The sequence below is a fragment of the Phaethon aethereus genome, assembly GCF_964289735.1.
Source record: "Phaethon aethereus genome assembly, chromosome: 1".
Lineage (NCBI taxonomy): Eukaryota > Metazoa > Chordata > Aves > Phaethontiformes > Phaethontidae > Phaethon > Phaethon aethereus.
The window spans coordinates 75175332-75190649 of record NC_138575.1 but is presented as its reverse complement, the minus strand read 5'-3'; the positions used below and the strand labels follow the sequence as shown (position 1 = coordinate 75190649).

The 15318-nt window shown below is 37.7% G+C and overlaps 1 protein-coding gene across 1 annotated transcript in view; it reads right to left on the bottom strand.

Moving 5' to 3' along the window:
- Nucleotides 1-14890, bottom strand: part of C2CD5 (C2 calcium dependent domain containing 5) — a gene marked incomplete at both ends in the record, with an annotated part of 65767 nt that extends 50877 nt beyond the window's left edge. The window contains 7 exons of the mRNA XM_082013883.1: nt 785-936; nt 3533-3731; nt 6178-6333; nt 6885-6980; nt 8718-8889; nt 10791-10877; nt 14801-14890. Coding sequence (XP_081870009.1) covers nt 785-936; nt 3533-3731; nt 6178-6333; nt 6885-6980; nt 8718-8889; nt 10791-10877; nt 14801-14890 — 952 coding nt within the window. The remainder of the gene's footprint in view (nt 1-784; nt 937-3532; nt 3732-6177; nt 6334-6884; nt 6981-8717; nt 8890-10790; nt 10878-14800) is intronic.
- Between the last annotated feature and the right edge of the window lie 428 nt (nt 14891-15318).

Genomic DNA, 15318 nt, shown 5'->3' with positions numbered 1-15318 from the left:
AAACATCATTTAAAAAGCAACTGAACTTTTATAAACAACTCTGCAAAATATTTTGCCCTACAGTAGCAAAATTCAGGGCATTGGTCACAGAATGGAGAATAAACAGACAATAATTCTTTGAGTTGTGCTGACATGATTCTAACCACAAACTAAAAAATAAGCAGGGAAGAAACAAGAAGTTGAAGAAATTATGATAGACTAATGGAGAAAGAAAAACGCTTTTTGAAGATGGCTGGAGTATAATTTAAGTTACTTTCAAAATGTAGACTGTGTATGTAAAGCCATTTCCACATACCAAGGCGAATAAAAAGACACCAGCTGCTACATTTCTAGCGTCACATTTTCAAAAAGGAGTTAAAATCACAGAGAAATGTATACAATATACTTATAGCACAACACATTAGGCTTGAAGACTACATAGTTGTAGTAACACTGTCCTTAATATACTGTGGTGAGAAATGTACTCCCATGGTTTGTAATATGAAATGGAGGAAATAAGAAAAAGGCAATTATTTAGGACTCCCCTAATGCTCAGATGTTTTTTTTTCAACTTGAATACAGTTGCGTTACAAATGTCCTTTTAACGATATCCAGAATAGTGGAAATATAGGCAGGATTTAAATTTTCACCCTACAGAAACGCTTTCAAGCTTGAGGTGTGCTATCTGAAGTCTCCAATTTCCACATCATTTTGATAACTTAAATGCCAAAAAGCAAAAAGGTGTTGAATGAAAATATAAAGAGAGAAACACAAATTAAATAAAAAGCGGGTGGAAGCGCCTTACCAGTTTTGGGTGTCAAACTCAAATCTGTGTCAGAAGAAGAGGACTGTCGACTGTAGGACTTGGAAGGTGAAAAGGAATAGGTTTGGTTTTTCAGAGGGGTGGAGGGTCCTGATGAATGAGTATTGGGATTGGGATCTTCATTGAAGGGAATCCTGCCAGAAGAAGGTGGAAACATATTCAGTAATCCTGTGCCAAAGGACCTGGCTGACAGCAGCATGATCCAAACACCAGGATGGGATTGGGGCAGGGCCAGCAGCTATTCCTTAGGTGCGAGACTGGGGATGAGGCCAGAGGCAAAGAAATGTTGTTTTACCATTCAGCATTCTACAGATAGATGCTGATAATCTACAATGAAACAATTAAGCCAAATGAAAGGCATGAGATGTGACAAAAAAAAAAAAATATATATATGCAAAAGAAAAAACTGAAAACGGTTTACGGCTTAAAAATCTGGTCAAATACATAATGCTTTGAGTTAGTTTAATAAAGAAAAAATTTTTTCAAATTATATTTGTGTTTATACATATTCATACATTTATGTATATACACACATATGCATTTTAAGGGAAAAAAAATAATAATGTTTCCTTATCCTATAGCATCAGCAGCATGCCACAGCTAAAAACAGAGCAAAGAGGAGAATCTTTATGGGAACAACTATATTGACAAACAGTTCACTTATGCAGATTGACTTACCTGCTCTCTAAAACCATCTCTTCCACAAATGGCACATACCCTTCCTATGACCATTTTAAAACCTAAGTAACATATCTGAATTACACTTGAAAGTAATTATGAACTCCAATCAAAACATGATTTCCTCCAATGACTGGAAAATAGTGAATGTTCCCCAGATACATCAACTTATTTTTACTTAATTTCTTAGGAAGTAAGCATGTTGAAAAGAAATGAAGAGTGTGGCTTTGTGGAAGAGACTCCGATGCATTTTCAAGAAACTATTGCCTTTGTTTCAGCAGGTGCACACAGAGTAGTTCTCCACTGACAATAGAAGATGCCTCCATGAGAAAATGAGGGAGAAAAGATGGGTGGTACCTGCCTACACTGCCTGCCTGCCTGCACTTTGCGACCACTGTGCCTGTGGCCTGCCTCTCCCCAGCTCTTGAGTCTGAGCAGTCTCGTACCAGTGTAGATGAGAGTGGGAACAGACACAGAGAAGTTCTGAGTAAGTCGTGAGCCAGTAGCAGTGTGAATTGGGCTGTTGTGAGTCGAGCGGCATCCATGGCTTGGCGGATGAACCAGCGGAGACCTGAGAGAATGTGCAGCCAAGGTGGAAGAAAAGAAAACAATACATACAAACAGGTTGCAAAGTTATGTTATAAATGATTTCAGGGAAGTTTAGCTAGAGGAGATCTCTTACTTTAAGCAGACTCTAAGAATTTAAATTCCTAGCATGCAAGAGTCCAGATGAAATAAAAAGAGAGAGAGGAACAGCTTAAGCACGAGCTTGTGAATGCATAATTGATTCTTTGGCAACAGGACATCAAGTTAATAAAGCCAAGAATAAAAAGTGTTAGTTCAATTTTGCTGGCTTTGAGAAACATTCCTATTTTTTTTGACTGAGGGACAATGATTCTGACAATATCCACCACCAAGCTGAACATGGACTATTCGGGGGATGGAATTTCCACATTTTGCTCCAGAGGGAAACCTGCTGATTCATTTATGAATGCTTTTTAAGTTGGTAGTTACAAGGTCCACGTTTTATACTTCTATCACCACTTATTTTGTGCTGCATTGTATCCAGAAGCTCTTTTGATTAAGACAAGATAAACAAGATATGATTTGAAATGGAAACCAGTAATTTTGAGAAGTCAGAGCATACTAATTCCAGCACAACAAAAATGCCTTATCGCTATTGTAATGATGCAACAGTTCAAGTTAATGAAAATGGCTAATTCAAGTAATACGTCTGGAAACATAGCATAAGTGGTATACTTTTTGGCACTTTTTTTTTTCCTTCCAGAAATTGGATCACTCTACCAAACAGAAAATAAATAATTTACTGAAGCAACAAAGTAGTAACAATTTGAGGAATACTGCAAGTATTTTTCTATTAATTTGTATGCATATTAAAAAACTGCATTCAAACTGTATTTGGTGCTGCAGTAGCTATAACAAAGATCAAGAAATTCTACCTCTCATAAAAAGTTTTCTCTGCAAGTACACTGTTTAACTCTACCTGTTTTGCAATAGTCCTACTTGTTTTGCAACAGTAAAAAAGCAAACCACACAAGAAAAGACTAGACTATTCCAGGGTCATTCTCTAATCACTGACAGAACTGCCCGAATTGAAAGTTTATCTTTTCTTATATGCGCAGCATAAATGCTCAAACCAGATTGTACTGAACTTGGAAAATCTTGAACAGAAGGTACATCATAAGAAGCCCTCACGAAAATGTTTACTCTACAAACACAGAGTCAAGGCAAAACTAATTATTAGTTAGGAAATTGGTGGATCACAACCCAAGGATACATAAAACTGTTGCTATATAAATTCAAAAAAGTCATATTAAGTAAGGATTACCACTCCAGCTTCTAAAGAAATAAAAGTAATCCAACCTAAAACATTTCAAAATTGTGGAATATAAATTGAGTTGCAGACAAATAAAACTACAAAAGAAAAACAAATTCTGGGGAAAAAAAGAAATCACACCAGTTATGTAAAACTGAATGAGTATGAAAAGAAGGTGAAACTTGTTTCCCTACAAACTATTAATTCATACTTACTCCTTCATTTCTTTGGATGGGGAGTTACATGCAGGTAAAAAAGCTGATGTGTTACTTAATTTATCCAACGTGCAGGCTGTTCCTATGGCTCGCACTACTAGTCCAGACTCTCCCTCCAAATCAAAACACTGCAAATAACCAACAACAGCATTTCCTCTCATTTCAAGCACCTTCAAGCCAATCTTCCTTTGCAATTCACCTACAAAACAAAAGTTAAAGAGCTCATAACTGCAGTGAACTTTCCTTATTCTCTTTTGTGGTCTTTGGCCTCTGCTTTTGGAATTGCCAACCAAGTCAGTAAAACAGGTAACAGATCTAATCTTACATAATTATGCCAAGCAGCTGGTCACAATCTCTGCCTCCTGTAACATAGTGCGATATTCATGATTTGCAGAGCTTTCTTCCTTTTTTTTCCAAATCTATTCTGATTTCCAGAACAACATGTTATTTCACAAATGTTTTTGTCTGGGTTTTATTTTCACTAATTTTTCCCTTTTTTACTTATTTATATAGAGAGAAAGAGATGGTCAAGATGTGTACTGGAACACACTTAAGTTTCTAAATACTCCTTCATACAGTTCAGAACAATGCAACATCTCTCAAATCCATGTGAAGAGGCATCTGTATTTTTTTTTATTTACAAACTTATTTAAGCATATTTCAACCTAATCCATACCTTTTGTTCTTCGTAAATTAATAGTCTTTAATATGGCAGCCTTATCTACAAAATGTAACACCAAATAAACAAAACATGATACCAAAATGCCTCTTCTCCTCTATTAACTGCACACAAAGACTGAAAGACTGTAATTCTAAGACAATGGTCTGCCATAAATGCTTACTTAGCAGGACATTTAAAAATGATCTATGTAGTTAGATAGCCTTGGTAATACCAGGTGGAAAATAGCATCTCTCTTCAGATGAAAATGAAAGATTTCCAAAATTCTTTGTTAACAAACTGAAAATGCCTCACTGTCACAGAGGATGGCCTAACAGTCCCAATGTCAATTATGTTAAAAAAGAAAAAAAATCAAGTGGAATGAAACAATCACTGCTGCTTTCTAGAAGCTTGGTTTTAAAATTACCAGAACAGGTTCCTATTTTAAACTCAACAGAGGCTGAAATTAGGCCCGTACTGGTCTTGAAAAAAAAATCTATGAGGTAAAGTATGAAAGTTTCTAGCTGAGTAAAAATTCCTATGGATTCCATTAAAGCCAAGGTTGAGACCGAATTCTTTTTTTACATATACAACACATAATGTAACAGAGATCATGGAAACAGCATGGGTCATTCTCAGAAGTTACAGATTTCTTCATGATTCTTTAGTGTGGCCACCAGTAACAATGACCACAATGTGAAGCACTATATTACATGACAGGAAACAGTATTGCTATGAGGTCATTTGGGTTTTTTCCTCTTAACCACTGCCATGAATAAAGATATTAATAAAATCTAGCAGAATACTTCCCCATATGCTGCTTTATCCAGCTTCACTATTTATGCAAGGCAAGATATATGCAAATGTTAATCCTGTAAACGGATGTACCAGGGAAGCTGTATTAAAAACATCATAAAAATTAAATTCATGTCGTGACCATATTGTTTTTTCACATATTTCTTCAAAACATGCTGGCTTTCCTAATGAAAATAGTAACATCTCCACGATCTCTTTCATGGTGTCCCACTTACTAAAGATCTCCATACATGCTTGCAAAACCCAACTCACTTTTTCTTTTAGTATCTTCCTTAAAACACAGCTGTATCTACAAGAAACCTGACAACATTAAGAGCCCACTACAGAACTGAAACCACTGCCTATCATTCTAGTGGCTATTTTTCATAATTTCTTTGTATTCCTTACACCTTCAATATTGTCCACCTCTATTGATTGTCTCTTGTCTTCGTGTGCAAGTACTCTAGAGTAGGGTGTTTTGTTCTGTTCTATTGGCACTGAAACAGGAGGATCTTGGTTCACAATTGCTGTTTTTAAGCATCAGTAACACAAAAAAAAGAAAAAAAACCTTTGAAGATACTTCATACTGTCAAAACATCAACTGACTAATCACTGTCTCTTCGGGAATTGCAGGTATGTCCTGCAAAATTGATGCAAGGGAATACAGAAGCATGCTTGAGTAACAACGAACCGATCTTGACTTCGAAAAGATGGGATGAGTAACGTAAGTATTAATACACAGTGTATCTGAGATGGTGTATATTTTTTTCACATACTTTGAAGTAGTTCAAAGAGGGTGGGGTAGTTCCTTATTTTAATTGCTTTAGTCAAAATTCTGGTAATACTCCTCATAAGGATTAAGAGCATCTTCAAGAAGTTCCACAGATTTCTTTGACCTTGCTAAAAACAACCAGCAAATTAGACAGCAGCATGGCCTCACCAAGAAGGCATAAAAAACCCCCAAAACAAGCAGAGAAGGCGCGGGGGGGGGGGGGGACAGGAAAAGTCAGCCATACTGGTCATCAGTTAGAACAACAGAGCCTTCAGAAACAAAAGACACTGAAGTAAAAAACTAGACACAATTAATACCAAAAATCAGATACAAACTTGTCTTAAGCAAGTCACTTATTTAAATGGTGAATATTTTTAAAAGCAGCAATAACCATTACAGCCTACATGTTTTGTTTAATACCTGACATCAGTGAAATAAGTCTTTGTCTAGCCTCATTCGATGCCCTTGGCGTACGAATTCGGTCTATCCACTGGTATTCTGGGTCTTCATTAACTACAAGTTCTTCCACAAACCCATGAATTATTACTGCTCTGTAACACTTAGGAATAGATGTAGCTGTTTAAAAAAAAAAAAAAATTATATAAAATATGTAAGGCATCAGTCTTCGAGCCACGAATTCAAAGAAAAACATAAAATTACACATAAAAAGTGATGTGAATGATTCCAGAGTAATCCACATGATTTTCTGGTAAAATGTGAACACACCCAAGCAGATTTGTTTTGGGAGACCCTGGAACACTGATAAGATGACTGTCCAGTGTATCAGTTACAACATGTACCATCATGAAACCTTTTTACTTTGTGCCTCTAACACGATGTGCACCCAAAATAACACAATGTGCATGTGCACATGCACTGAAATGCAACTTAAGATAGATGAGGGGGGAAAAGTCAGTTATTTACATTGTTTGAAATATGAACAGTAAAAATCATTAAAAAAAAATAAAAGCAATCTGAACAGTTTTCTGCATTTGCTACTGGCTTCAGCATAATCACTCGGCTTATGCAATGAGCTGGCGACAGAAGGGAAACTGACTGAATAGGTAACGAAAGAAAAGAAGAGGGGGGAAGTTTTCTGTTCAAATAAACTTTTTTCCTCTACTTACTGCAAAAAAATTTGACTCCACAGGATGACTGCCTAAATCTGTTTAAATCATTGAAGAGATCTACTTTCACCACCACATTGATCTCCCCACGTATACCTATCAGTAAAAAACATGAAAAATGAAAAGCTGTATTAGAAACAAATACAAAGCTAACCCTATTAATTGTTCCCTATTATTAGTAATTAATGCACTTTCTATTACCAATGAGCTAGTTTTTCTGCAAAGAATGTACTCTAACCTTGCTAGAACCGCTCAGCTGGGCCAGAGGAGCAGGAAGACATTTCCTTGCCTCTCGGGTCTGCTGAAGAGACACCACCTGAGTCCTGTCCACATGAAAAAGCTCTAAACAACATCAAAAAATCTTTACATTTCTCCCTGAAATTGTTTCAAAATTGCAGCAAAGCTACTCTCTGAAGTTCAATCCAATGAGACAATTTATGGTTCTTTCCAGAACCACAAAGTGGCATGGTAAATGTTTGTAAAATACTTTGACTATAAAAAGAAATATACAAAAAGTAAGGTATTACAGACTTTTTAGATAAAACATAATTTTTGGCCACAATTAAACCTTGCTAATAAGGGAGTATCTCCTCAACACACATCCATTCGATTTTTGTACTCCCCTATTCTGAGCTTTTTCTTCCTTTTCCCCACCCAGTAACAAAATCATTTCACATATTATAGATTCTGACATATTGAGGACTAAACGTCTTGATGAGCCTGATCTCTAATGCCCTCAGAAGCCTTCATCACATAAGTATATGACACTCAAACAAAAGCATTAGATTTGTAGACTAACTCTGATATCATTCCACTAAAGTCACCTAACACTATCTTCCAAAATGCCAATAGAAAGAAGCCTCCCGTTCCTGTAACAGGAAGTGCTTCAGGTTCATATATTTTCACAAATAATCATGTTGAGGTGCAAAAAACATTTTTTTTAGTTCACTTCACAAGAAAATGTACGATAGGAAAATGTGAATAGAATAAAAGGATAAGTCAGAAAAATACATGCAATATTTCTCAAAAACACCTCCTCAATATAACTGTTTTAAATGTAAAAAATACTCTGCATCAGTTACGATGATCATCTAGCAAATGCCACTATTTCCCAACAATGATTTATAATTAGTTTTTAACATAGTTAGGTCATTTAATTCACACTGATAATGAACAAGGGTAGTAATGACAAACACATACATGTTCTGCAATAAGGTATTCAAGCAGCCAGCTAATTGCTGTAAACTGACCTTGACTTTCCGGGACAAAAGCTGTGTTTCATTAAAATCAAAGCCAAAAATAACATTAACTTCACCTTCTCATATCTTCAAGATATGTTTGATGAAATCTACCTAGCACTGAGAATGCTTGCTGCAGGGAAAAGGAATTTTATCCTGCACTTCTGTTGAAGATGTCACATCCTGTCCCTCCACCTCAAAGTGAAGTTTATCCAGCACCACAGGAAGGCACACTCCAAGTGACTTCAGCAAAAGTATATTCTTTTAGCAAACACATAGTAATTGGAAAAGTATGTTTGGGTCTTTTTTTTTTTTAATCTGAATTTTGCAGTAACTATTTTAAATATCATGTGAAGATTTTTTCCACTTGTCACAAGTTCTGTGGTAGGCATTCTGCCAAGCACTAGTCTGAACTACTATGCCAGAAATATTTTCATGCCAGAAATAAGGAAAAAATGGCCAGAAAAGTAGCTTTCCAGCTCCCAAGGCTAAAATTATTACTAATTTCTGAAGACATCTTACAGAAGTTAAGATTGTAAGAACAAGATTACATCTCCAGACAACATTATTTTACTTTTAAGTTAGCAAATCTTACCATGAATGGTATCATAAATTGGAAACCATCCTGAAATAACTGTAGCTGCTTCACTATAGAGCAAAGGATCAATATCTATGTACACTTTGCCAATGGCATCATTAGCACTGTAGGTATCATGATCAAGAACTGTGATCTGGAGAGGCTCATCTTGTAGCTCTTCATCATCTACCTAGAAACAAATATTAACATGGAATCTGAGTATTTTTAATAAATGCAGGGAAATGCTGCTGAAAAACAAATGCAAAAAAGAAGAGAGTTAGTTATGTACGCTGACTTAACACAGATAAATCTGTAACTTCTATTTCTTTTATCTAAACAACACATTCACTTGTTTATATTTTGCCCTTCTAGCTGGTGAGATCCTGGAACCAGAGTTATCACTGAGAGAAGAATAGAAAAGCAAGATCACAGTGATTACACATTTTAAAATTCCAAATTATTTGAGTCACATTCCCTAGATTGTCCACTCATCTCTACAACAAAAACTTTTCATTAAAAAAAAAAGAAAATTTAAGATAAAGCACCTCAGAGGACTATTCTACTCTGAAGTTATGATTATTGGTGCTCTCATCCTTCCAAAATGGTCCATGGCTTAAAAGACAAGACATTCTATACAACCTGCTGTAAAAATTCAGTAATTTCAGAAATGCATTTTCCTAAATAAAGGCAATAATCCATCTGCAGATACGTCAACTATTTTTTAGGACATACAAAGATAGACATTCTACAACTTTTTGTGTTGAACATCGCAAACCAAGAATCAGGTTTGGCAAATGCAATGGGATGACTCATGCAAGTGTTTGCAGAATTGTAACATGTAGCCTTGCAAAAAGATCAAACTACCCACACACGCACACATTTACGATGTCTTAAGCAGTTACTGTTTTTCCACTCCTTGAAATGTGGAATTCTTTTTCCCCTCTCCCCCTCAATGTTACTGTTCGGCTATTTTCTTTCCCAAATCCATTTTTCCATGCAGAAAGATAGAATTTTGAGACTTCTGTTATTGTCAAAAAACCTCTTTCTAAATGAACAGAGTTAACTCTCTGCACAGATCAGCCCTTTCCCCTCCCCCAAAAAACGACCCCAAGAACTCAAAGATAAAAAAAGAAAACTGATTGAATTTCCACATCACACTACTACTTTCTTAATCCACATGGATTGCTGATTAAGAAATGCTCTTAATCAGGCATTCTGTGTTGATTAATAACTGGCCTAACCTTACTATTTCATTTCTGCTTTAAAATATTTCTAACCTTACCAGCTATTGCATCACTCATTACATGTACATATAGTTAAAAACACGTTTATACTGTGATATTATCTTAGAACACTATAAATGAACCAGTACTATATATGCAAATGTTTTAACAACTAATTTATTCTAAATCCTAGTAAATAGTTATTTTTTTAAAGTAATAAAAAAATCCAGTAGCAAAAAAAAAAGTAAACACTCGTTCAGGGCACAATGTCAAAGGACATAAACAAATTAGATCCTGGAAAGCAATTACAGGGAAATGCTAAATGCCCTCATTATCACATATGGAAATGGGAAAAGAAAGTGTCCGACAGTTGTTGCCCAAGCTCTTTATTTTGTAATTTTCTCATAGGAATTCTCCATTTTCTTCTCTGTCAAGTGCATTATTTTTGCAACCTAAAGTAACATTTCAAATACCAATTAACTTTCCTTATTGAAAATTACCCCTTTAAAAAAAAAAAACAACCAAGCATACCCACACTGAAATCTGAAAGCCTAATCCACAATGCCATTTTCCCCCCCACTTTCACCTCTGTCTTGTCTTTTTGTGTATTACCCAGCATAGCATTTGAGTTGGATCCAATCTGGCAAGCTTTTATCTTTACAAACAGTCCTGAAAAGCCAATGAGACACCTTTAGCAAACAAGGTCTAACTGCAGATAGGTTTGCTGAAAGGGCTTTGTGTGTATTTAAACAGAAATACATTTCACTCCTCTAAGCTCATTTTCTGCCTGAAATTAAATTAATTCATTAAGGGCATCTAAACCAGAGTGTCTATACAGATAGAGGAATACTCTTAAAAAATTACTTACTTCAAATTTGAACCACTCAGAATTCCACTGAGGATTAAGTGATTTGGGATACACATCTGTCTTAAATGTTGTATTTCCAAATTTTACCTAAAAATACAAGCATTCAATTATTAATAAATAAGATTAGAAACTCATTAAGTCTACACATGCAAATAATTTCAAATACGTATTTCAATAATATCTACAAATCTCTTTCTTTTCAGTAAGAGTTCCTTTTTTCATCGATTCACATATATCATTAAGTAACTGTCCATGTAAAAGGCACTTGGTATACTCTCTTTGCCTTCTGTTTAGAAATACTGTAAGCAAAAGTATTCTATCTATATATTGATAGTTTATGTCCTATTTTACTGTGCTCTCCAGGGTTTCTAAATCAGCTTTATTGACAATTTTGAGAAGAAATACAGAAATAAAATGGTAACATTGGTAAATTTATGTCTTAAATTTAATAAATCTCCCCAGATATACACCTGAAAATAACTGAAACCATCTCCATTAACTGCAACCTTGATATGCGGGACACATACCAGTAAATTCAAGAGCAGCAAGGGGGAAGACCTTATCAGTTTCTACTCCTCTCTTAAAATATAGAAAAGTCCAGAAAGCATACAGGCAAAAAGGTAAGAGGGGCTATACATCTATATACATACCTCTCTCTATATATATCCCTGTAGCCTCCAGTTACTGAAGATTAAATATTCTCCATGCTTCTATTGATTAATATACCCTCAACCACATAAAAGCCTATTTCAGGAATCTCCATTTGGTCTCCACAGGAGTCTATTCCAGGATGACCCCATTTTGTGGCTGGTTTTTTTCGTTTGTTTGTTTGTTTTGGTTTCGTTTGGTTTTTTTTTAAAGTGAAACTGAATTTCTGTGATGCCTCATACATCAAGAAACCATCGGCACAATGCAAGAGCCTTTATTTCACTGCAGCTTTCATTCCAAATCGTTTACAAACTTGCCTCTCAAAATATTTAGTAGTCCAACTCATACCAAGTATCTGACGGTACTTACAAATACCCAAAGTTATGTTTTTTAATTCATTCAAAATTCTTAAGAAAATTATGAGTGTGGTGATATAAAAGAAATGCTGCAATTGAAGACAGTTGTGGATTTTGAATACCGTTTTCTTTTTAAAAGTCTAAATGGATTTTGGAGCCTAAATTTAGGCTTAGCTTTCAAAAACTGTAGAGCGATTTTTTGCTATAAACACTTGCTACAAACACTTTTCCCTAAGAAAGTATTAAACAACCACTTTGTAAGTTTCAGTAACATGGTGATTATTTTGCACAGGTGCATACCCCAACCCTAGAGAGATTCTGCACTTGCTTAAATACACACAGTTAATTTAAAAAGCCTAAAGCACTGCGGAACTGGACTACGAGTTTGCACTGAGCTCTGTATATATAACCATAGGTACCTCAGTCAACAGAACTCTGTACAGCATTTGTGACCAAAGAAACAAGTAAAGAAACGGTGGGGTCCTGATTTGATTTGATGAACAGTAAAGCTTTTTGAAAGTAAGTTACTTCAAAGCAAGCTTTAAAGTTAAAAGCCAGAGTAGTATGAAACCACAGCAATCAGTGTAAAAAATCATCTAGCTATCAAAAGGTGGATTGAGCCTATGTGCATACAGAAAATTAATAGCACTGCCACTTCGAATGTGTATTCATCACACTAAGCAGTGTAATAAAATGATACTGACACTAGTTCTAACTGGGATACCTTAGATACCAGAAGCTGCCAAGACGCAACGGCCCAGAGCTCCACCCAACCTATTTTTACATGTTATCTAGGGAGTAAATTAGTTTCCTTGGAGCCCCAGGCAGCTACAACTGAACTTCTCCTGACTAGTCAAGCTAGGTCATTAAAGCTAGTAGAGATAATCAAGCACTATGCTGCTGTCCGCTGTACAAATTTAGAAGCACAATTACAGAAGAAATAGTGCTAATTCGCTCCAGATCACACATGCTGGTGAAGTCCAAGTTACGCATAACCTGATCCAAGTAAAAGCTCTAAAGTCTTATTTTCTTTTCTAATTCTAGATTTATATTACAAAATTTAGCAAGGAAACGAAAGGCTAGTAATCAACTAGCACCTTAACATTACTTCACCTTTTCATTTTTAAGTGAAAATGTTTTGTTAAGGTTTTCAGCAACCTTACACTAAAAAACACAAGTTTCAAGCTCAATTTATTTTGACGTAAATCTCACCTGCTGCCTTCCCTACTCCACATGTGGAAAGGGTAGTTCCTACAGTTTTTCTAAGTAACACTCTTAAAACCAAGGCCCCATCTACATATTTCTTTAGCCTTATTTGTGCCAAGACATTCATGAAACCGCACATTAACCCAGCTAAACAAACTGATCTTTCTGAAAAAATCCGTTTTCCTTTTTTGCTAAGCTAGTCTTTAACCAGATGAATTTCCAAATCTATTTTGCTACACAGCTACTCAGACTGTGGGGTTGGCACAGATGGAGCAGGGTTGGAAACAAGTGACCAACTGTGGAGGAGAGCTGTTTCTCCTCAAGGCAGCATAAAAACAGGCCAAATGAAAATCATCAGAGAACTGTATTTCCTATTCCTGTTTTCCCTGACTCCTAGTAGCATGCAGCAAGTTGCTGTAGGCTATTAATCAAATGTAAAATTACAAGAGAAATGCTTAAAAATTAAAAACGGACTGATGAAAGATCTGAAACCAAACACTAAAATATTAAGTTAAATTATTGTCATTCATGTAATAAAATAGAACTGTGTACTATTTCAGCTCCACTGAAAAGCACATGAGAAATACATTTTCACTTTATTACAAATTTACTGTCCCACTAAGCAATGCACTTAGTGTCCAATGTCAATTAATTTTTTAAGCACCAAAACAAATCAGGACTTATATATACAAAATTTGTTTTGATATTAATATTATCAGACTTGTCCATTTATACAGTTCTAGAAAGACATTCTGTCCTCCTACCTTAATTCCAGTATTACAGCAACCTCAATTACTATTTGTAGTATAAGTATGCATTTACATAGCATTTCATATTTAAAGACCTCTTTGCTTTTTCCGAGAGTATGATTCACGAATCTATGGAATGTTACTGAAATGTTTTAAGTTATGCATATTGAAAATAATGAATCATAAAACAGAAGGACCACGTCAACTTTACAACCCCTTCCTGAGAAACGCCCTATATATTGCCTGTTAACTACACGATTGTAAAGAACGTTGAGGCTAGATGCTTTTGGTGCAACAAAGTGGTTTAAACATGTAAACAATATTTAATATTTGTCCAATGGAAACCCTCTTCTAAAATATTTTAGGATTTCAAATACTTTAAATAGAAATATTAATATTGGCCTTAGAAGTAAAGCTTGTACAACCACTCTGCACTTCATACGTTCAGAGATACAAATGACTTCAACATGCTTTTACTACTTCTGCATCCTGCTTACAACAGGTCTATCGAATCCCGAAATGGATCCCATTTGGCAGCCATAGTCAACAAGAGCCATTCATTAACAACCTTCAGCCAAAAGAGGCTGAAAAAGAGCAGAATATTTCTAAAATGCCATTCAAATGCCACATGGCTGTCGGCTAAAAATCACATCCAAGGGTAAACCAGGAACTGCGGCTGAGGACACGGGCTCAGGGTACTCCTCGCCATTGCCGCAGTCCCTCTGCGGGACACGCTCACCCACCTGGCTCTGGCAGGGGCTGGCCCACGCTCCGGCCAACAGGACGGCTCTCTCCGGCCGAGCCCGGAGGCACGAAGCGCGCCCCAGGGCGGGGCTGCTGAGGGGAGCGCTCCGCGGCAGCGTAGGTGACGACGGCGGCGGCACCCGTACCCGCAGCGCGGCCGCGGGAGGTGCGCCCCTCCCCGCCCGGGGGCGCCGCGGCGGGGCTCGGCAGGTGCCTCAGCCGCGCGGGCCCGGCGGCAGGTGCGCGGGCCCGAGGCGCGCGCCGGCGGAGCCACTCACACACCCTCCCGCCCGCCCCTCCCGCAAACCTCCACGAAGGCGTCGGTCAGGTCACTGGCACGGTCCATCACCGGCAAATGGCGCCCCGCCACGATTTTGACCTTCAGCTTCCCCGGCATCTTCCTCCGCCTCCGGCTCCCCGCGGCTGCAGGGAGAAAACAACAGCGCGTGTCCCATGGAGCGGCACGGTACGGGGGGGGGGGAAGGGGGGAGGAGGGAGGGAGCGGGCGCGCATGCGCCACGGCGAGCAACGGTCTGCGGCTGCCTGCCCATGCCCAGCGCCGCTGCCCGGACCCGGCGCCGCAATATCCGCGGGGCACGCGCGCCGTGACGCAACTCGGCGGGGAGGGAACGGCACCTGGGCGCATGCGCTACTTACTGGGTCACCACTAATGAGCGACCGCAGGGAGCAGGGACGGGAGCGGGTAGTCCTCCGCCCTCCCCGCCGGTGGCAGGGTCCCAGGGCGCCCCGCCGCGCCGTTCGCTTGCTCCCTGCCGGTATCGCCCCGCCCCTACACCAAGATGGCGCCGCGGGCACGGAGACCCC